This window comes from Leuresthes tenuis, unplaced genomic scaffold (genome assembly GCF_036924035.1).
Source record: "Leuresthes tenuis unplaced genomic scaffold, fLeuTen1.0.hap1 SCAF_21, whole genome shotgun sequence".
Classification (NCBI taxonomy): domain Eukaryota; kingdom Metazoa; phylum Chordata; class Actinopteri; order Atheriniformes; family Atherinopsidae; genus Leuresthes; species Leuresthes tenuis.
This window is the reverse complement of record NW_027325375.1, coordinates 25,801,298-25,824,770: the sequence shown is the minus strand read 5'-3', so window position 1 is coordinate 25,824,770 and position 23,473 is coordinate 25,801,298. Positions and strand designations below refer to the sequence as shown.

At 38.9% G+C, this 23,473-nt stretch overlaps 2 protein-coding genes across 2 annotated transcripts; both read right to left on the bottom strand.

Annotated features, from left to right (window-relative positions):
- Positions 1–6,874, bottom strand: pcolcea (procollagen C-endopeptidase enhancer a). The gene is made up of 9 exons (XM_072375670.1): positions 6,721–6,874; positions 3,934–4,042; positions 3,597–3,855; positions 1,468–1,592; positions 1,239–1,375; positions 862–1,151; positions 704–781; positions 450–620; positions 1–348 (listed from the first exon to the last, which is right to left on the bottom strand). The coding sequence occupies exons 1-9, from the start codon at positions 6,807–6,809 to the stop codon at positions 218–220; spliced, it is 1,389 nt and encodes a 462-aa protein (XP_072231771.1). The 5' UTR covers positions 6,810–6,874; the 3' UTR covers positions 1–217.
- A 3,482-nt stretch (positions 6,875–10,356) lies between these two features.
- Positions 10,357–21,146, bottom strand: vamp2 (vesicle-associated membrane protein 2). The gene is made up of 5 exons (XM_072375122.1): positions 20,784–21,146; positions 16,361–16,466; positions 15,969–16,127; positions 15,521–15,572; positions 10,357–15,346 (listed from the first exon to the last, which is right to left on the bottom strand). Coding segments are annotated over exons 1-5 (336 nt in total). The 5' UTR covers positions 20,786–21,146; the 3' UTR covers positions 10,357–15,329.
- Between the last annotated feature and the right edge of the window lie 2,327 nt (positions 21,147–23,473).

Below are 23,473 nucleotides of genomic sequence, written 5' to 3'. Positions count from 1 at the left end.
TTTTCAAAGAGATATAAAACCTTTATTTATATATAAATTACAAACATAAGGTTTGGCAGGGGGTTGTATAAAACAATATAATTCCTTTAATCTTTGTATACAAATGGACTTATGTTTTATTGTAATATTGTGCTTTAATAGGTCCATAGCTCACATTGAAAAAATCTGGATTTGTGTGTTTTAGTCCTAATTTCCTCGTTTTGAGAACTGTATGATGTTAACAAGGTTGGTTGTTGATATTCATCAGTAATTTGTGGTGTTGGGCTTTGTATGGAGCAGTGAAAGCACCAGGTTGCAGGGTACCACGTCCCTCTCCATCCACCTGACCCATGATGATGAAGTTACCACCTGTGAGACAGGAAATGACCAGACAAATGAATCAGGTTTGTGTTGTTCAGGAAATTCAAATGCTAATACTCTGATGTGTGGGTGAATAAAAAAGTTCATACCTCTGCGAAGCAATGGGCACTTCTTACACTGTGACACCAGCTTCACTGACATAGTCTCTCCTACTTGTGTGATGGTTAACCGTCCTGCCTTATAGGCCTTAATGAGGGATATATTAATGAGTAAAGTGCCTCGGGGCCCAGCGGCCAAAGAGGAAACCTTCCCGGTTATCACTGGTAAAACAAGGGCTCAGTTAGTAAACAACATTGACGTGGTTATCTTTGCATGCATTCAAACTGAAAAGAAGGGAACCTACCAAATTCACTGGAACAGAAGCTGGTCTTGATGGTTCCATCTCTTTTACAGGCTTTGGCACACAGAGGATTTTGGGGAACTAGAAGTATTAAGAGCACAGAAACAGTGCATTAGATCTTGTTTGGGCACCTTCTGACGCATGTCCACACTTTCACCTACCAGGCCTCTTTCCATTTGGCCTTGGGGCAGTCACCCTCCTGTCCTGGCTTGTGGTGCCCTGACCCCGGTTTCTTGTGGGCTTGACTGGTCTGGGTTTCTCTGTGGGTTCCAAAGGAGGAGGTTGCATTTTGGTGGTGGTGGGAATGAGTGGCTGTGCAGGGACGGCATGATGTGTTGCTGAATGGGAACCACGTGGGATGCTGGTATAGTGGGCAAGAAATCCATCAGATGTCACGCTGAGGTCAGACACAAATTGGACCAATAGCACATTACCGCTGGAGATGACAGGTCTGGAGAGGAGATAGAAAAATAAAAAGATTATATGTGTATATGTGTAAGAATAGCATTTTTTAGAATTACTAAGAGAAATATCTTACAGTGGGAGCTGATCTCCACAGTATCTTCCAATCAGGCGTGAATCATCTTTCTCTCCACCATTAAAGAATGCCACATAGTCAAACCGACAGTAGGTGTCAGGCTCCAAGACAAATTTATCAAAGTTCACCTGGATTACCTGGATCACAGACAGAAAGAGACACATGCTTTTACCAGATCACTTGAAGTTGTAAACGCTCAGATCATGCTGGGAATGAACATGTCACCAACCATATCAGGCTCCACAGTGATAAGCCAGGAGCAGCTGGTTCCTGGTGGGTATTTCTTCTCAGGCCAGTTGGGTGTTTTTATCTCTCCTTGGGATTTTGTCAACTTTCCTCCACAGAACTGTTCGTCTGAAACAAGACAAGCCGACTCCATGAGGATGATGAATGGGTTGAGCTTTTTCTTAATGACCTTTTGTATTGTACTGGCTCTAGAGTGAATGCATTAAATAAATTCACACTTGTTGGAAAATTTAGTAACTTAATTAAACAGTTTTCTGGCCTTAATCTTTTTAAAGGGGAAGTACATTTTTTTTAAACCTGGACCTTATCTCTGCATAAAATGCGTTCATCTACTCACGATAACACTTTGGTGCAAGTCAGCCTCCTTCGGACGCTATTACTTTATTTTATTACTTTACTATATTATTATTATACTATTAGATTACTCGAGATCCATGTATATCCATATAACGGGAGTGAATGAAGCATTGACAATACAGCCTCTAAATAAGGCATTGTCTGTCTTTATTTCACCAATACTTTAAGACGAATGACTGAACGAACGCGTACTATTGCACCGTTAGTTCAGAGATGCCATGTTGTTGTTATTGGGGGCTATCAGCAGTGTTGATTACTTGCAAATGTGGTTTCTCTTTATCTCTCCTATCTTTTCCATGCAATCTTTTCTCCTTACCCTCTCTCTTTGTCTTTGTTTTTAGAAGTTTTCAGACTTTCTACAAAAAAGAGGACTGACTTTACTATTAGTTCTCATGAATGTACAAATTATGGGTTTTTTCCCCATAAGCTTTTAGATATAACAGTCAGAGAGATAGATTACAGGAAATCTGGGAAGAGAGCAGTGGAACAAACGTCCTCTCCTGGACTCCCACCAGGGATCACTGTTCATTGCTGTCACACCAACACCAGATGATCAATTTTTGCACCATTGATCAGCTTACTGAAATCTCTGACATTTAGAAATAAATTTCTTTCAAACCAGAACCAGAACACTCAGAAGTATGGAGCACAGGTGACACCGATCAGATAATGACAACAGCAAACCACAAATGAGGGCAGGAAGTGAAGACCCTGGCGTGAGTGGAGAGCTGAGCACAGCTAAATTAAACAGGATAATGTGGTCTAGGAAGCAGGATGAGACATGACAGAAGAAGAATGTTGTGAAATCCTGTCATGTCAGGGTCTACACTTCTTTACCTTGTGTGTTTCCTGCTGTTGTGATTAGCTGCCTTGACCTGATCTGTGTCACCTGTGCTCTCCCTCACTATATTTCAGCACCCAGATTGCCTTTTGTTCAGTGTTGCAGCCTATTTTTTACAAAGTAAATGCTCTTTATTTTATTTTCTTTGTCATTTCTTCCTCTCTCAGTCTTTTTCCCATTCTTTAAATTTTTCCTCTTCACTTTTGAGGATATGCACTTGAGTTCTTTATCTGCATTCTGCTTTGAGGGCAAGCTGTATCTCTTCTCTAATTTGCCACAAATCAAGCCATTGCAGATGAATCCAGCAATATATCTTCTAGTTACTGTGTTATGAGGTCAATGAGACGATAAGATTGAAAAGGGAAAATTCTGCTCAGTGTGAAAGCCAAATAAACTGTGCAGTAACTAAGATGCGTGTTTTTGGATGGGAGGAAGCTGGAGTACCTGGCGAGCACCCACACATGCCAGGGGAGAACATGCTAACGTCACACAGAAAGGCCCTAGTCTGGATTCAAACCAGGACTCCTGTTGCTGTGAGGTGACGGTGCAAACCACTACACCATTTATGACTACTTGTCTCATTGTTTCTCTTTTTCCTACCATTTATGAAGTTGTCCCATCATTTATGCATCTTATAGTTTAAACATTTAAAAAAATATCCGGCTAAGGAAACAAGACTCTATTTTGCTCCAACTTTTATCAATGTTATACTTACATATAAGAATTTCAATCATGGGACTGATAGAAAATTTCAAACAACAGCAATTAATGATAATTATCGTTTGAAAATGTTATTATACTGGGCTTGATTTATAATTTGTGGTGTCCTGCCCCATTCATAATGAAAATATTTAGTAGATATGACACAATAATAGAAGGGAACCTCTTCATCGCTCTAAAATGTGACGACATACCATTAACATAGGGTTTGGTTCCGCTGAAATAAGCCACAAATCCTCTACTCTGCGTCTCTCCATCGGTCACCATCTCCAGCATCATGGTGTTTGTGGTTGAAATCAGAGCACCGGGCCGGAAAGTTCCACAAAACCGACCTAGTTTTTGCACCAGATTGGAATGGCCGTTGTAAACATCCAGATAGTCATAACGACATTGTGAGTCAGCCTCCAGGTCAAAAATGCGAAAAGAGAGTGTGACCACATTTCCCTCAGGAACCTTGAAACCAAACAGATCGATGACAGTTAGAAACAACAAGAGTCAGCATCCGGACATGTTGTGGGTGAAGTGACTCACGGTAATGCGCCAGGTGCATTTGCTGTTGGGTTTGTAGGGGCTTGGGAACCCCTCACTGCCAACAAAGCCAGAGTCTGTGACCAGATCTCCTCCACAGTGGAACACAGGCCTGTGATGAAGCAGACTTACATTATATAAAATATAACCCCAGCGAGGCTTTCTAAAGTTCCAGAACATATTATAACCTTTAACCACAGGGTATTAGCCTTTAAAGGGTGGTGTGATTATAAGTTTATATTCCTAATTAAAGACTTAATTTAAATCACAATTAAAAAAAATAACAGAACACTGATTAGAATCCTGTCAACTTAGCATCAGCCAAACAGCTGTCACAAGGACGTAAACAGATAAAGACAGATTTATTTTGACAAATTATTGTTTACGTATACTTCTCCGTCTCAATTATGTAGCAATAAAACCTCAAAATGAATTCAAGATCTCGTTTAATTTCAAAAGTCAAGCACTGACAGTGTGTGAGTGATAGTGAGTTCCAAAGGGTTTCATAGTTTAAAAAAATATCCTCTAACCACATTTCCCTGCTTATTTAAAACATGATATATAATTAAAGATAATATAGAATAAAGAGCATTTACATGATACAGTAAATAGTCAGAAACAAATAACACTCTGTCGGTTATTTTATGGGAACTTCCAGAGCGGCAGATTGAACATGACTGGTTGAAAGATGAGATGACAGCATATATTAACACTACTATGCCATAAAAACTGACACTATAAAATAAACAGACTCGCAAAGAGACATTTTATAGTGACCCTCCAGGCAGGTTTTACAGTGTTGAAAATTATGGTGATTAAAATTTTGTCAAGCATAGTTTTATTAATAAAAGGTGAAGTCCATGGAAAATTTGAATTCATGACTCAATCTCTCCAATTCATATTTAAGCATGACTGAGATGAGTCTGTACTAAAAAGGGTAAGTTGTCCTACATAATAGTAGGTGTATTTATATCTTTTGCATGTTCTTTGTGAGCCTGGCAACTTGGAAATGGCAGCGGCTGGTGCAGTGTTTGTGGTTTGCTTTCAGAACTCTCTGCACTCAGTCTGTGCAGAAGGTAAGGTTTTTTATCAGCATTCAACAGAGTAGCTTACAAATTTGGGACGTGAAAACACTAGCATGCCTGGCATTGAAATGTCTGTGACATGCTTTGATGAAAATACCACAGAAATACTGTACAACAGCTTCCTTTTTAACCAAGTCTTTACACCTCTCTTCATGGCAGACAGATTGATGGCGTGGGAAGGATGCCTTATTTGAGATTATGTACAGCGCTGGGCGACCATGCAAACATATTGTTGAGATAAATTACACAAATTAACCCCTGAGGCCTGTTATTAGCATATGAGACGGCACACAGCATCACCAATCTCAAATGTTTATATTTTCATGTTTATATGAAGCTGAAGTAACTGATGTTGTAATTCATCCACCACATACAGGCTCCATAAACAGTGGACTTCACTGTTGGTCTATTTCTCTGTGTTTTATGAAAGCTTTTTGGTGCAAGTTTTAAGAGCTATTGCTTATATAGACTATGCTTTTTTTATTGAATGTCCCTGTGTTGTGGTCCAATTACAAATGTCCAACTCCAACAGAAAATCTCAGAAAATACGAACATGAAGTCAGATTTCCTTGTCAGGATATAAAACACTGGACAAAGTAGTAGTGGAGCAGTTATTAGCTTGTTTCTTTCTTAAATGTGCATTTCACCACAATGAATGTGAAGCAATGTCGATTTGAATTACAGTTCTGTGTAATCTAGAAACATCCTAACCCTTATAACAACAAGCTCAGTTAGATAAACAACAATAACACAGTTAACTACAGAGCTTGTGATTGCCTTAAAGTAGAGAGAGAGTCATAAAGTTACTGTGGATGATGACCAAGTTTTGAAAATGTTTTTGAACTTCTCCTTTTATACTGTAAAGATACAGCTGAATAAATAAAAAGGAAATTCAACAAATTTGAAACGACTGAAAAACCCATTTCACAGCTGACAGACTACTGAAAATATATTGGACACACAATTCAGCTGCTTCCCAGACACTGACACAGCTCACTGAAGGTCACAACTCATTTTAAACAGAAAATTTCCTGTTTGGATTTTTTGCCAGCAGGGATACATAAGGTCATTTGTTAACGAATGAGTCCCAAAGAATATGCCATTTATGTAGTCAGTTTACAGTCTTAGCTACGTGGAGAGTTTTTGCTCACCTGGGAAAACTGAGATATTTAAACTATTCATGACATATTTTGAAGTAGTAAGAAAATATGTGTTTGCTATTCTTCATTCTGATTAAATAAGGAGTTTTAGAAGAACAAAACAATGGACAATGGATGTAATGGAAAAAGAATGTTTTCCTGTAAACAAGAGCTAAGACAGCAGAACCCCCATGTAGCCAGACGGCTGCTGATTAAAGCCAAGATGTGCAGAGCCAAAGCTAAATTTCTCTGATTTGACCCCACAGGCAGAACCAACAGCAATAACATCTGTGGCAGCTGAGCCACTGCAGACTCAGCATGCCTCATAACATGAGCCAAAAACCATCAGGACAAATCTGTGCCCAGTCAAAGGAAAGAATGTGCTTACAGAGATAGGAAAGAATCAGCAAAAAGTCTTTCCATCTTGAAACTGCAAGACTCTCTTAACTAAATGATCTTTTGTCACATTAGAATTAGAATCTTTCACTGAATTGACAACAAAATCATATAAATGAGGACTGGAAGGACTCCTTCAAATCCACTCAAGACACAAATAGTGACTTTACCTGGTGTAATTGTTCTGTTGAGCCTTCGTCCATCCCAAAGTCAGAGATAGGAACAGGAGAAGCCCCCAGAAGTAACCTGAATGCATCATGATTCAGTGTGCAAAGAAATCCAAGCAGACCACTGCAGAAAAGGGAGCTGGTATGAGGACGCAAGAGGTAAGAGAAAAGGGGAGGAGGAGGCTGTTCATTTGGGATGGGCGGAGAGAATGAGTGGGGAGGAATCAGAGAGAGGAGGGAATTGAGAGTGGATGAAGACTGGGGCAAAGATGCTGAAAGGACAACAGTGGTGAGAAAGAGCCATGAGGGGGATGACGTGAACGTGGGCGGAGGGAGGAGAAGGTTTTAATTAAAGCCAGATGTTTCCTTGAGAGTGACCCTGGTTTAACTATAAAAAAGGGGAAATCTAGGAAAGAGAGGCTCAGGGGCTTAATATCTGAAGTTTAGTAAGGAGTAGATCTCTTTAACAGTAGCTGTCTGGTTCTTCAAACAGTTAAAAACTTAAGCTATGAGAAACTTTTGTTGGTTTAGATGGTCATTAACTCCATCCTGTGTCTGGTAGGTCATTATACAGGGCACACAGGTGGAGGCAGAGCCTGAGGCTTGAATGCCTCCCAACAAGAGGGGCCATAAATCTTTGCATTCCACAGTAGACCCAAGATAAGACCTTTGATTTACAAAAATAATTATCTTTTCTCCACAAGAAATCATTAACTTTAGTCATCTAGTTGATACAAACTGAGTACAAAATCCAGAGAGAGCTCCAATGGGAGGTTTAAAGTATCATAAACCTTACGATCTCTTCCCTCTTAACATATTTCCCTAAGCTCTAGAAGTTTCTCTGGCTCCGTACCATCTAGTCAGAGAGTGTCTATTTGCCCCTGCAATCCACCAAGACAAGAATAACACTCAAGACAGGGGAGTATTCTTTCTCTGTAAAGATTTGGTGATGAGCCAACCCTCTGGCCCACAAAACTGAGGCCTGTTGAGGGGACAGTGTTTCAATAATGCTATAAAATCTGACACTTTTACAGGGTAGAAGTGAAACACCTTGATCAAAGTCTGGAGCAAGCAGGATGGACAAGCTGTAAGAGAACAAAGCAGTTCCACAAAAGACCAGCCTATCTACATGTTATGGTGAAATTACTTTTAGACATTCCAGTTTGGTTGAGAAAGTTCTGGTGAGAACTAAAGCTGTTTTGGCACTCATCAGGAGCTGGTCCTACTTGCTAATCCAAAGTCTTGATAAGAGTCAGCAGGAATGCAGTGAAGTGCAGGAGTTAGCTGGGGGGTGAACACTGTCTCAGTGTGCACAACTGTGCAGCCGCTGCCATTATGGGTGGGAGTCAGAGTGACCTTTACACTTAGCGGTAATCAAAGTCGAGAGTGTAGGTTTCTGCAATAACTTCTGACGAAACCTTCAAGCTGGACCTGCATTCCTTTTCATGAAGTCAAAATGAATAGCAGTGGGGGAGTAGATGAGTGTTGTGAAGACATGTGTTAGGGAGGAGAGGAGAAGCTGGTTAAGTCGGAGAAATGGAAAACAAACCAAAAACTGTCTGACAGAGAGAGATGGATTAACAGGGTGAAAAGCTGTTTTTGAACGCACTCCAGAGTTAGGTCATGTTCGTACCTCTGTGAGCCAACACGCGACTGCTGTTGCCTCACGTCTCCTGGCAAATCCCTCTCCCATTCCGTCCAAGCTAATCTCTTAAAAATTTCTCAAAAAAGAATAACACGGTATTGTGACTGACTGATATTACGCAAGAGATGTGGAAAACAGATGAAAACGAATGCATGTGGTTGTGTGAATATATCTGAGACTAAGTTAGAGCCAAACTGATGATTCAGTCACAGTTGTTGAACCATCTGTTCTCTGTAATTGTGGTTTGTTTCAAACCGTAGTTTCTTTTTATGCCATGAGGCGTAGTAAGACCATTTTCAGGTCAAGATAGATTAGTTGGTGATGATTCAAAGACATAAAATGCTATTTTACTAAGCACATGCGGCAATAACAATAATAGATTTTCCTTGAAACACTCCATACTGTATGCGCACTTCATGAGGAAATACTGTGTATTTAATTAAAATGTGCAAAAGAACACCCAGTATGACAAACAGGATGTAATAATAAAGTCAAATGTTATAAGCATGACCTCAGTAGAGTATCACTATGCCGTGAGCCTTCCCTCACTTTTCATCGCAGCAACTTAGGAGACAAGTCATCATTTGTAAAACCAAGGCAAAGAAATGTCAGCATCCCAGCAACAAAACTACATTTATTTAAAAAAAACAGCAATAAGTAAAATTTCTGCCAAAAACGCTCAATTTTTAAGGTAGCAGTGGTCATTTCAGATATCCTCACATCAGGTAAAAGGGTGGAGTAACAGGCTGAAACTATGAGGTCAAAGAGCTGCTGCGCCAGATGGTGTCGTGCTAAAAAAAAGTCTATTGTAGATTGCATAGGGGGACAAACAGATGGAGATTTAAAATGGTTGTGCTGTGATGTATAATCAGCTAATCATTAGCTGTCCCTCTGAATGCTGGCTGGCAGTTTTGTATCAGCGGATTCGCAGTCCAACCCAAACCATTAGCTGCCATGGTGACACCTGGTGGTAAAAACTTAAAACTGCAGCATTTCTCTATCAATACGCGTTTAATTCGTACAACCCGAGCTGTAATAATACACAGGCAGTTTCATAATTAGACACATTATGAATGTTTATTAGTGTCAGATAACTTCATTATGTTCAGCTTTCATACTATCGGTCTGTTTTAGATGTCAGTGCTGCTGTGAATTTGGCCGTGTTTTAGAAAAAGTGAATAAAAAACAGTCATTTGTTCGGCCTTTTAGTGAGCCTGAGTGATCATTTCATGTTGACAAAGCAAATTAGAAAAACGAGAAACACCAGCACGGCTGTTTCAGCTAGTTATCCTGACAAATCAGAAACTCGCTAATAATGTGGAAAATAACCTTTACACGACATACTTACAGCATGTTAAATGGCACGTGCCCGTTAACATTCTACGCTACGACGTACTTACAGCATGTTAAATGGCACGTGCCCGTTAACATTCTACGCTACGCGCGCTTGAAACTTTTTATGGCATGCATTTGACAAATACTCGTTTAAAAAGTAGTTCAAAGAGGCGAGAGACGAGTTATGGAAGTGGCTGTAGAGTTGCTTACGTGCATTTCTGTTCAACACTAACCGGAAGTGACGCCAACACGGTTTTTGTTCTACTTGAAACTGCTTGCATTATTTGTCAAAACCGTAAAGACATTATTTTACTTTTAACCGATGTGACTGTTAGTATACGGCCACAAAACAGTTGTTTATAAAACCCATTATATTTTGAATAACAAATGTTTCTCGACTATCATCTGAGTGGAGTTGTGCAGGCCTGGCTCAGTCAGACAAGTTTGCTTGTATTGTCTCTGCAAATATTGTATCACTCCCGCTAAATATTTTATTCTAAGAGCCTGAAGTGTTGTGTGAGAGTTGAAATGTGACTTTGATGTGCGAGGAGGTGACACACTAAACACGACTCTGGAAGAGTGCAGAAACATGCAATTTATGGCTCCAGGTCTCCATGTATTTTTGGCACACTTACATGTAATAAGGATCAGATAAAGAAAAAGTTTATCTCTGTATTGGTAATAAACTGATGCTTATTCACACAGATCAGGTAAGGTCCCAGAAATGCAGTCAAAATTACATCTTCTCTTTGTTGCACACCCACAAAGCACATGAAGCACACACAAAAGTACAAGTTGTCACAGATACTGTTTTTCCAATATACATATATTTCATGATGTTCATCATTATAATAAGACATTGATAGATTTACACTACAATTATTTCATGTACTTTTTCATTCAGTCTCCTCTCCTTTACGTTGAATCAACCTTGTTTAGTTTCTAATCCCATACCAAAGGACAGCACAATAAATCTATCAATAAATAAAAGCAAAAAGAAAAGAAAATTGAAAAGAACATAAAACCAAGCACGTTGCCCATGATCCTCCAGTCCTGTCCCTCCTGTAAGGCCAGACAAACAGGGGCAATGTGGGCCTTCATCCCAGAAACCCCGCTCCCAAAAAAAGAAGAAATCTTTCCTTAAAAATAAACGAACTTAAACAAAAAAATATATCTCGTAGATAGAAACGGTTATCTGATGTAAACTGTAGATTCATTCTAAGCGTTTTGGACAATTGACAGTAAAAATACTTTTTTTTTCCCATTAGCTTCCCATTTTCTTTACCTTTACCCATCAGTGCTGACACAAACAATTCAGTGACATCTGGAGTTGTTACTAAACAGATGCAAAATAAAAACACAATATTTGGTCAAAAAATTAAACATGTTAACATATGTTAAGATGAACATTGTATATCTGAAGCCATCCAGAGAACACTCAGAGAATCAAAAGGTTCCCTCCTGTTGCTGCGTTCATTTCTTTTGAGGGTAATTGTAAAAGAAGGAGAACACTCTGTACATTTCATGACAATTTGTTAAAAAATTCAGATCCTCCTTCATCCCTTTCTTTCAGCTAGTTTCCTTACAAGTTTGATTTTTCAGTTAATTAGCATTAACTCAAACTTGGAAGACGGTCTGAACACGAAGTCTTGTTGTTGACTTGCCTCTCAGATCGCCCTCAAAATGACCTGAACGCAGCATTAAGATCACTGAGCAGCTCTTGTGGCTGACCAAAGATAAAATTCTCCAGTCAATCATCCCACCAAAATGAAGGAATCACAACAGAAAAAGTGCCACGGTGTTAAAACATATGCACAATTCTTTTCATACAGACAACAAAGCAACAGAAAAAAAAGAGAGCACTCACTTCATTTTCACTATTGTAACCAAACTGGTTGAGCACTCATAGGACAACAGTTGGATTTATGGATAACACAGAAGTCCTACCCCAATCAGTAGTGTTTATTCACTTCAGTCCTCTGTGTGTTTAAGTCCTGTAAAATGACTAAAAGGACTACATTTGTAACCTTATGGTAATTATCTATTGCCAAAAGAATCCAATTTTACAGCTCGCTAATATAGTTTTCATCCTCTTAGATATATATATATATTGGTAAATTGTAAATACCTTAAACCTGAGGATATAGGACCCCCTACCCCCCAAAACACCCCCATATTACAACATCAAACAATGCAGATTTCTTTTTTTATGTGATTTTTTTCTTGGTTTTGTCTGATAGCTATAGTTCACATCTTTTCAGCACAATGAAGAAAAAAAGAAAAGACTTGTGCTATAATTAGTTACAGGATCATGTGTCTACAAACTTGGTACGGATTAAAGAAGCTCCTCAGACCTGGATACACACCATAGGGGAGACTATGTTTGAGATTTGAAGCATGCGGCCCTCATGTTTTGGTTTAACTTGCATATTTTAGGATGGCACACTCACAAGCCAAACTGACACACCATATATACATGTTGTGTAATAGCTAAAAGGTCCTAAAGATAGAGTAAGGGTATAAGCTATTCAAAACGGGCTCGGATAGGCCAGATAGCCTGTTTCTCTCTTGTTTTTGATGGCAATTGGCAGCGTAAGCACGGATGTCTGATCTTTGGTAATCGTTTGCAGTTTGCTTTTACTCTAGAGAAAAACACATGGGGGAGAGAGGAAGAGTAGACTTGTTAAGGTTGGGGGCTTTTATAATGGGACTGGCTGACAGATCTGCAACCTCTCTGCTTGTGTACTTCAGTGGTCAAGGAAACAACATGCCCTCACTCTGAGATTTAAGCGGCCTAATCTGTCAGGATAAACTGGGGATATTCCCAAGACAGAGCTCTTCTAACACACACTCGCACATGCACACTAAAGCAACTGCTTGCACACACATTCACACACAGAGAAGGAATTTGAATTAGAAAGCTGAGTAATAGAGGAAAGGTTGGTCTTCTCAGCTGGTGGGGAAGATAAAAGAGGCAGGGTTACAAAGGGTTTACATACATTATGAATTATTCTAGCTCCTGCTGCAAGATTATAAAACTCAATTCATGCATTTTAGAATTGTTATCAATGGCAGTAAAGCATGAGCTGAGCAGCATCCAGTTCTTAATTAAAACCTGCACTCTTAAAAATCCCCAATTTAACTGAACAGTCAAGTCCAACTATTTCAACGCTTTGATTTACCACAACCACAAGAAGAACTCTAAAAACAAAGCCCCTCTGTGGTTGCACACAAAATGTTTTTAACTCCCAGAAATGCCTTTGGCAGCTTTAAGGAATTTTAGATGTATGCCTTCTCAAGCTTATACGTTCAAGGCCTTAGTTTGACAGCATGTTTGAAAATTCAAAATGTAATGCTTTGTAATTGCCCTGCTCTTCTATTCATAAAGTCGGCAAAAGGGTACTTTACACGCAAGTAGATGCCAAAAGAAGTTTGAGAACAGATCAAGACCGAACCAGTGAGGGCACCAGTAAAAGAAATAAGAAAAAAAGCTTCTCCCTTGATGCTTGGCAGTGTATAACGCACAGAGCTGAATTACAAAAAACACACCAGACAGAGGTGAAGAGGAGCTCACTGCTGTTGGCAGCAAGTGGTCGTGATTGCACACCTCCTCTTTACCTGTCAGATTCACACAAAAATATACTATAATAAAAATAGAATCTATTATATTTAAAAAAGAAAAAGGCCTTAACTATGGGGAGAAACACTGAGACAGAACCACTGCGCTAGCAAAACACTCTTCCTAGGAATGCTACGATTTCTTTTTTTTCATCGCTAACATAGACCGTAAATTTCTCAATCTGCCCCAAAGTAAATGAACTTGCTGAGAAATATTCTCCTCATTAGCCTCTGTCCCTGTTCCTGGATCTCCAAGGCAGAATTGTCTCTTCTGTTTGATTTTTAAAAAAAATTCTTTTATGTGCTCTTCATGTGGAGAAGTTTTGCTGCACCAGCGTATTCTTTTTGCCAGGCTATGGAGCCAGACAGCGCCATCAAAAACAAGGTTGTTTGTGCATTTTAAACAGATCCCCTTTCTACAGTCAGTCACTCCTCCAACACAAACATAGAGTGTGAGGGTGAGCTTGACTGGAAACTAACATAAGTGTGTGAGGACTAAGGCTTTGCAGTGTCCACTCAGGGAATGGACCAGTATATCCTTTGCTTTATGGAAATTAATATATCATCAACTTTCAGAATGGAACCATCCAATCCCTTGGCATTATAGCTGATTTCCAAGCCCATAACACCACTTCATATGAATCTCCACAGTATACTGTGTGCAAGTGTGACACACAAATTTTACAAAAGAAAATAAATTGGATTGAAGGTCTAATCCTGTCTATCCAAAAATGTACCCTTACAGCTATTTACTAGAACTATTTTCTCCTATGGTTTGCGTTACTTTTGCGTCACAAGTTTCATTGCATGTATTTTTTCAAGGTACTTACACTTACATGTGCTACAGTAAGAGCATTTGCACTAAACTGCAATGAAGGAATGTTTTCGAAATAAGACACTACGTAATATTAAAATAAAAAAGAAACATCTACAGACATTGGTCCAACTTTACTATGGCAGTTTAAATTATCAGAGGAAGCTGAGGTGTCCAAGCATGCCGGGCGACAGAGGACGAATTGGGAATTAAAGACACTTGAGATGGTAGTTATTAAAGAGAGAATCAAAAGAGAATTCACACTTAGATGAAGGGAAGATAAGATGGACACGGTTGGATGTGATGATCACTAGAGATTAGTTTCACAAGTCATGCATTATTTGTATGTTTGATCCACGTCAGTGAGCAGTAACTCTCGCAAAAAGCCACACAAGAAGCTAAAACTTTTGATGGTGTCAACATATAGTAATTCGGAGCTAAACTAGGAGAAACCTGGTGAATTTGTGTGTGTTTTCCCCTTTGTGGAATAGCTCCAATTTCTATAACCACGAAGCGTACCTTTTCATACATGTTTTACTTCTCCAGGCTTGTCTTGAACTGTCCTGGTGGACATGAGTAACGCAGAGACAGTAAAAGAATCTGTATGCCGATAGTTACATGGAGATTAACTCCACTGTGCAAAACTACACCAAAAAGATGCAGGACAAGCAGGGGATTGACAGATGATGTGAACATGCAAGATACACAATTTGATTAATAGGCAGTAGTTAACGCTGACGCATACGTAAAATTAATACAAAAAATAAAAAGTACAAAATGCACACACACACGCACACACACCTACAAAACAGTATATATATATATCAGAATAAAACTCTACAAAGAACTATATATAAGTTATGTAACAATTATCGCCAATTGTTGTTTCCTTTTCTGTTGTTGCATCGTCACAAGTGTTTGGTTCTCAGTATGGCAGGTTAGAAAAGCCAAGAGTACCCAGAAAGGAGAAAGGGCCACACACTCACAGGACAAATATTGACAGGGGTCCAGAGGCGAGGTGGTGGAAGTGGGGGAGCCATGGGGCCCTGAAGGGTTTAGGGGTGTTATATCGAGGCTAAATGGGGAGATATACATACATATAATAAATTAATTATCTGTGGTTAATTTAGTCATCAATTAGAGGGTTTCTTTTTCTGTAGCAAGGAAGCTGGGATCAGACTGGGGTAGGAGCGATTCTTCTTAGGTACTGAAGTACACTGTAGAAAAAAAAGAAAAGAAAAAAAGAGATGATGGAGCCACATTCATAATACTGAACTTTGCTGCATGTATCAGAAGAAACACATTGTCTAAAGCTCTGGAAAGTTACAGAAAAAAAACATATATGAGAAGACCATTTTCAATGTGCACAAAAAAGTTGAAAGGCTTCTTACCAATAATGACAATGAGGACAATCACACATATCACACCCAGGATAATCATCATCTGTAGTCAACAGAAAAGCAGTAAATTTGGTTATGATAAACTTATTAAAAACTGAAATAAATTCTTGATAGGGCCGTGAATATCAAAGGCAATATAAGGCTGTATATGTAGTCATTCAGGTGGCTCTTATTATCTATGCTCATAATGGAAGAATATAAATAATTTCTCTGACCTGTTCTGTTGTATAGCTGCATGGCATGAATTAGCATTATGATGATTCTAAAGACAATATGCTACTATATAATATACATAACATATATAGTATTTCTATCCCCCAAAAGATCAACTGAAACATTAATACTGCAGTTGGAGACTCCAAGGAGACAGCCTTGCTAACTGAATAAAATAAAAAATTAAATTAAATTAAATGAAAAATAAAAGTTCACATGTCCTCACCTTGGCATTCTTCCACCAGTATTTATTCTTCAGTTTTGCAGCACTGGTCTCAAACTGAGAAGCTCCAGCCTGCAAGGCGTCAGCCCTATCGTCCAGTTCTGACAGCTTCTGATCACGCTCCAGAACCTTGTCCACATTAACACGCATGATATCCACCACCTGGGGAAAGAAACCCAAAGCAGTGTTTCATAAACAGCTTTCTAGACAGGATGAGTGAATATGAAAGGTTCAATATGGTGTAGCAAGTTTGCAAGATATGAATTATGACCAAAACGTATGAATTATTATCACTATACCATAAGATAGAATGGAATTCTATATTCTATATAGGATTCTAAAATTAAGATATTAATTTTATGGAGTGTTGTGCTGATAAAGTCAGATGCACTCACCTCATCCACTTGTGCCTGTGTCTGCTGCAGACGGCGATTGCTGGTGAGGTTGGGAGGGCCCTGACTCCCTCCCTCTGCTGCAGGGGCTCCAGCGGCTGGGGCAGACCTGACAAGGAAACCACAAATACACATATATAATATACACCAACATGATAACACAATGCTCATGTTACATCTCATCAGTTCAGGTTATATGCACGTCACCGCACCGCATGTGATTGAGGAAAAGGTTAAGGAAATCTTCAAATAAAACTCATGGTAGTCCAGAAACACAGTATTTGGACCATTTTGGGTTTTCAGAGTGTGGGATTTTGTTGTGAAACAAACAGTACAGGGAGCTTTACTGTAACTGAGATATTAAAGCCAAACAGGTGTATGGAAAGGATGGAAAAATTCACACATTTTTAACCAGACATTGCGATCTAAGACCAATTCACATCAAATTTGGTTTGGGCTAGAAGGGTCAGAAAGGTTAGAAGGAGGCATAGTTACCCTCCATCATAAAAAGTATCACCTTGGCTTCGCAAAAGTCAAGACGATTTGTCATGCCTTGTTGTATCATGACTTAGAGTGACCGTTTCTTTAGGATGAACTGTGCACAGATGATGACCACAGTAAGTGACAGAGAGATTATGTGAGAGTGTCATTGTATCACTGCAAAGTGAAAGCTTCATTAAAAATGCTGCCATGTTAACTTGTAGTGTACAGGCACCTTCTTCAGTTTGCTAGAGAAACAAAAACACCAGAGATATCAAGGATTCATAGAGTTATTTGTCAATTTCCTTTTTAAAATCTTATCATCAGAATTTTGATTTCCTCTGGATGTCAAATGATATGCCACCAAGGATTTTTTAAACTGCAATGCATAAATCATTCATGAATGATGAAGAATAGAAGATCGACAAAATGATCCAAACATATAAATCATATCATCATATAACAGTTTACAGGCCAAACAACATTATACACCTAATTCCTAACTCTTTTCTTTTGTTTTGTGTCTTTGAAGTGCAGAAACCAGGTTTAAAATACACGTAAAAGAGTTGCAAAGAGGTTTTGAAGCTCATCACAGGAGGGTATCAATGAAATTGTCTTTCATGGCATTTATACACCAGCTGGGACATTTTCCAGATAATATCTCACTATCAGATGCTATTGGAGGACAAGATTTTGTTTCCAAACATACCTAATCTGTATTCTGACTTGAACGTGCCTTATGTGCACTTCTGCCTAATCAGCATAGTTTTTGGTTGTTTTTCATGTCAATTAGTGGTAACAAAGTAATTTGAGGAAAGAGGCCCATCTACAGTAAAGTAAAAATTTGAGCCAAAGATCCAGAATGAACAGCATGTATGAGCACAACCACACAGAGCTAGCCCAAAGATATGCATTGTTAATAAATCATGAAAGGGTTAGGGTTGGGGTTAAATTTTACCCAATATTTGATGACTTCAGCCAACACATTTTGCTTCAAACACTATATATGGCTATATCAAATAAAACTGAAATATCACAACTTTATGTAGCAGAAGTAAAAAGTGAAAATTATTAAAAGGCTCAAAATACTTAGATTTTTCATGTTTTGCTGAGTTGCTCAGCATGCTCAACCTAACATGCTATATTGTACACTGATCAAACTTGGACTTTTGATCATTTCAGGACTGTGGCATATAATGACAAACATACATTGGTTGTAACTAAACAACTCTTCCAGTAGGAAAGAAGCTCTGTATAAAGGTCATCCTTACGTGGTCACAGATAAGTAATCCTCTAACAACAACAAATCCTTTACAGTAGCTGACCTGCTGCTGCTGGTCACTATCAGATGCCAATCAGTCAGAGGAGAAAAGAGCAATATCACAGCACCCAAGGCTACTTGAGGAATTCATATTACTATCTTTATTAAAATCTGTATATGTTTAGAAAATATATACAAGAATGTTTCCTCTCATTAGATTAGACTTATTAGATCTGCTGTGTGTTTAGACATTAGAAATCAGTTGCAATAGAAATTGTTTATTCACTGGATAACAATGAACTATATTGCATCAGTGTCATTGCTGTGTGGTTCTTTTTAGTTGCAATTGGTGAGTACCATGACAAAGGTGCAATGTGTGCAGAGTTTCACGCCATCATCACCTCTCAACTAACACCAGAAAGAGTTGCTAATGCCGTGGCAAGGTTTCTCATCACCTTCCTGTGAAAACCGTACGGAGAGGTAAATCAAATATTTCTGATCTTTGCTACTTCCACGACATAATCCTTGCTCTTTTAGAAAATTATCAATTATACTGAGTTTTTACAGGTTTTCCTTGTTGTCGCGCAATGGATAGCAATCTTGCCTTCTGCTGTAGTCAATATCAACAGAAGAAGGGCACAGTTGGCCAAAATATCTCTGTCTGTTCACAAATTTATATCCCATTATTCCCGTTTCATCCCATTTTCTTTATTCTAATACATTTAAACACAACAGACTGCAAAAGAAAATCCTGTCTGGCACAGGCAGTGGAAATATACCACTGGGAATGTGAGGTCTGACATCAATCTCTCAACAGTCCACTGCTAATATGAGATTTGCTATGAAAGCTAAATATATTCAACCTTCTTACAAGAAAGTCTTTATTAAAATAGTGTTTCCCTGTGGTTTCCAAAGGGGGCTGCTGCAACATTGACAGCTCTATTTAAGATTTTCAAGGGGCCTCAAATTCAATGAGGAAGATTCTCAACGTTTATCTTGAGTGTCCTCAAAGGAGGCAGACAAAGACAACCAGATAGATAGATAGATAGATAGAGATAGATAGATAGATAGATAGATAGATAGATAGATAGATAGATAGATAGATAGATAGATAGATAGATAGATAGATAGATAGATAGATAGATAGATAGATAGATAGATAGATAGATAGATAGATAGATAGATAGATAGATAGATAGATAGATAGATAGATAGGCAGGCTCTTAAGTATTACTTTGGTGTCTGTTATGAATTTGATTTTCACTGGAGAGCGACATTTCAGCACTGGAGAGCGACATTTCAGCACTGGACAGCGCTTAAGCAGCCCAGACCAAATCCAAGCCTCTCTGTCCCATTCGGTTTGATGTTTCACGCATTTGACCACCCACTAAGGCACACCAGGTCTAAGTGGTGTCCCCTTCAAACCTACCGGCGAACAACGAGCACGACGGGCCTGTAAAAACACCTAGAGCCTACCTAACTGAGGGCGTGGAGATTCCTTTTTGAGGGATGGATTCTGGGCACTTGAATGGACTCAACACCAAATTTGGTAACAAATTTACCTTACAGCCTACAGAAGAAATGTTAACAGGCGTGATGCCACGCTTGAGTGACATGTGTGTCAGCACCAGGGTATTTCCACGTCATAGCTGCTTGCTACATGAGAGGACTGACAGACTGGGCTGTCACGGCTACCTTCTCGTAGCCAGCCCTTTATATATCTGCATCACGTGCAGTCGAAATAATGGAGAAGAAAAGAAAATACACGATTGTATATATTTCATATGGATCATTTGACCAAGAGGACGCATCCAGCCTGAAATGTACTGTTTTCCGCCAATCGACGACATACTGTATGAGGCTAGGCTATCCCCACCCCCCCGCTGTAGGTTGCAAATATCACGTAAACTAGGCCTAAGCCTAATTCACAGCTAATAAAATTATCGTAAATAACAAGGTCTGTTAAACATTTGTCGAATAGTGTCGAAGCTCCACTTGTTCGACGGCTTATTTAAACGAACCGATGCTGCTGAAACAGCTTGTGTGATTTGTTTAACATTATGTCCTTGCTGTCTCTAGAATTAGCCTAATCGTCACCTACGGTTCAGTGACACTAAAATTAACCCCAGAACATGTTGAATGGCTGGGAAAAAAATACTCTATTTCGTACGATGTTTTCTTATTGTAGTTTTAATTAGCCTGTGGGTAATCACACAGACGGTGTCCTTTTCAGTTCAAACCAGTTCAAACTGGAAACTTAAAAAAAAAATGCGTGCGGGCGTGCTGCCTCAAAGTGAGACCCACCTGATGACAAAATGAAAGAGCTGGGCGATAAACACCAAGCTCGTTAATAAAATAAATAAATAAAATAAACAGAAATAAGGCAAATTTTATTTTTAATGACAGGTAAAGCCGATGCCTCCGTCTGCTCCAAGGTTAGGCCGACGAGTTAGCCTCTCTACACGTTTGGGTCACGTTATCAGACAATGATGTGAAATTGCATTCAACAACATCATTTAACGATTATTAACATCACACCTGAAGAAAAAAATTCCTGTTGTACTTGATGGCTGAGAAATTCAGAAGACAAGCTGCAAATCTCAAACAGCCTGCCAATATCAGTCGTGATGTCAAAATTGTCATAAATCGGGATTTTAAAGAGCATTAAAACGACATTGTACTTACATTTTCCTGGTGGTATTAGCTAGACAGCTGCGCTGAAATCCGGACTGGAAATGTTAGCGCGCACTAAGTGGCTGGCAGATGGATGTGGATTGCCTTCTGCGCTCCTCTCTACTCTCTGGCAGCCTTTGGGTGGTTATTGTGGCGTTTCCCTGCCTATATATCCTAGGAGGAGCACTGGTTTGTGTCTGCCACTGAGCTGTGTCCCCTCACTACAAAAGCTTTTTTGTCTTTTTGTTTTTCGTTTACTCTCCTCTTTTTGTCTGAAGATGCAGCACCTGCAGGCTTTTACTAGAGCCTGGCACTGTCCGAGTCTGTGCGGTAATGAAGGTGTAATAAACAGCCGCCTGGATTAGGTGGACAAAGATGGCTCGGTGACGTCAACAGCGACGAGTTTCATGTTGAAATGGGTGGTCAGACACTTCAAACTCAGCTTTTCACAGCTCGGGATACCACTGTTTCTATGCGTGGATGCCGCAACTGGGGGTTTACACATGTTTCCTTCACTTGCATTACATGTAATGGAAACGTTTGGGTTTACAGCTCCTCTAAAAGGAGCTTATGTTGATTGCAAGACTATTAGTCAACAAAATGGCGTTCCTCGAAAGGGGGTGTGGCGAGCCTCACAGTAGGTGTCTGTTGTCATTCATAGTAATTATAGATGTTGATTTGGTGGAGAGTAAACCTAAATTACTCTCAAAAGAGCTATTCACAAACCATTGACCACTGTTGATGGTCAAGGTGTTGTTATTACTTCAGGCTGGTTTTAATCAGCATGGCACAACTTTATTAACTTGTAATGAATGAAAAGAGTCTCTTTTGAGTTTAGCCCTTGAGGCCTAGGGGACGTTTCTTTCTTCCTCAGAGGTGCTTTCATGAATTTTCCCAGAAAAACAACACAAACCCTGTTCATATCAATCACAGAAACAACAGAATAATAATAACAATTCACATTTATTGACTAACTTCTTTCACAATTTGTTTAAAAAGGGGGAGTTAAAGAATATATTTGTATAAAGATCTATATATATATATGGCATTAAGCTTATAGTCTTGATCAAGAAGAATAAGAAAGACTGGAGAATAAGAAATACAAACTGCATTGTTCAACCTCTACAAAAAAAAGCCAATCAATAAATACAACTTAAATATATATGCATGTTTAAGTGTTTTTCCTTGCCAGAGCTTTTGATAGCTGCTACTACAAATATATTATTTTCAGAGGCATTTCAGGAAAAGCGAGTCAAAGTATTTGATAATTAGGTTTCTGACAACATCTTCAGCTGCTGATTGTGGTGTTCATAATCAGCTTATTTAATGCTCAAATATCTTGACAGGATATATCTCACTTATAATTTATCTATTGTCGTTGCACTTGAAGTTACACAGGTGTGCATACATTTGAATTGACTAGCTGTTCTCTTACAGACGAGAGACAACCATTACAGGATAAACCAGTATTAGGAGTGTTAGTCAGGTGTGGTGCTCCCAGAAGAGCTTCAGTGTACCTTAGCATCCTGGGAGATACCACCCCCACCATAACAGAAATCTTCCATGGTAGGATAAAGGTGATCGCTTGGAACGACTTTGTGATGATTTGTAGTCACCCAAACCATACAGGCAAAATGTCGCCCACAGCATAAGAAAACTACTGTATCGGTTCAGTCTCAACCACATGGTGGCACTAAAGGACAGCTTTGTTAACTTTTCAGGTCCCTAGAATAAAAGGCACGCTACAAGTTGCCATCTCCTTCAACTGTGCCATGATGTTTGGATCCATTTTTCTTTCTTACTTTTGGTTTTGCCAGAATACTGAAACCTGAAGAGAAGATGTAACAGGCTACACTGGTGGTGATGACAAGAGAAATTACATCATCTTTCTAACTTGGGTTGCACTTGTTTGCTTATTAAGCTGGTTTTGCTCCATCTCCAACAGTCATTGTAAAGAATCTGTTCATTAATGCAAGGTGAGCTTTGTTTTTACAGTTTTATGGCACCATTAAGACAAGCCATCAAATCTTCCTTGGCATCTCGCTTAAGTCTCAGGAATATCAGGGAATATCGCCTGAAATGTATGGTTGCTCTAAAATCTCCATTTCCAGTGCAACATATGGCTGTTCTGTAGTTGATTTTTCTCTCATTTTGATGTCTTCTTTTCAAATATACATTCCCTGTATCAAATCTATTTAAATTCAACAATATTATTTGTTTGTATGACATTTTACACATTTATTACATGGAGATAATGTAATTGGGAAACTATGCAAAGCTGTCTTGGATGCTAGCAATTAACATAATTATTGTAATGAATAACCTGTAACTGTTTCTCCTGCACTGTGGATGAGGGAAGAATTACAAGGTAGCAGATCAAGGTAAATTACTTTTATCATACAACCCACATGAAATTAATTTATCAAATAAATTTGTACTTCTGAAACATTCAAAGATCAAATCCTGCCCCCACAGTGCTTCTCCTCTATTCAAGGTCTACAAGGCTTGCACAAGTCATGATATTTGAAGTATGGAATATGCTTCACAGACTAAATTAACCAAATCAGGTGGCAAACACAAAATAGACTGGTCTCGATAAGATTTTTAACTAATCTTAATATTTCAGAGAAGTATAATGGATTTTTCATGTGTTTTCCTGCTGTAACAGTTTCGAGAGAAAAAACTGTCAAAGACACAGGTGC

Coding starts and splice junctions, on each gene's coding strand:
- pcolcea (XM_072375670.1), bottom strand. CDS start 6,809: ATGATGCATTCAGGTTACTTCTGGGGGCTTCTCCTGTTCCTATCTCTG. Junction 1,152..1,238: donor TGTGGAGATCAGCTCCCACT/GTAAGATATTTC, acceptor TCTCCTCTCCAG/ACCTGTCATCTCCAGCGGTA. Junction 782..861: donor GCCAAATGGAAAGAGGCCTG/GTAGGTGAAAGT, acceptor TAATACTTCTAG/TTCCCCAAAATCCTCTGTGT.
- vamp2 (XM_072375122.1), bottom strand. Junction 16,128..16,360: donor CACAGGCACAAGTGGATGAG/GTGAGTGCATCT, acceptor TTCTTTCCCCAG/GTGGTGGATATCATGCGTGT. Junction 15,573..15,968: donor ACTGGTGGAAGAATGCCAAG/GTGAGGACATGT, acceptor TGTTGACTACAG/ATGATGATTATCCTGGGTGT.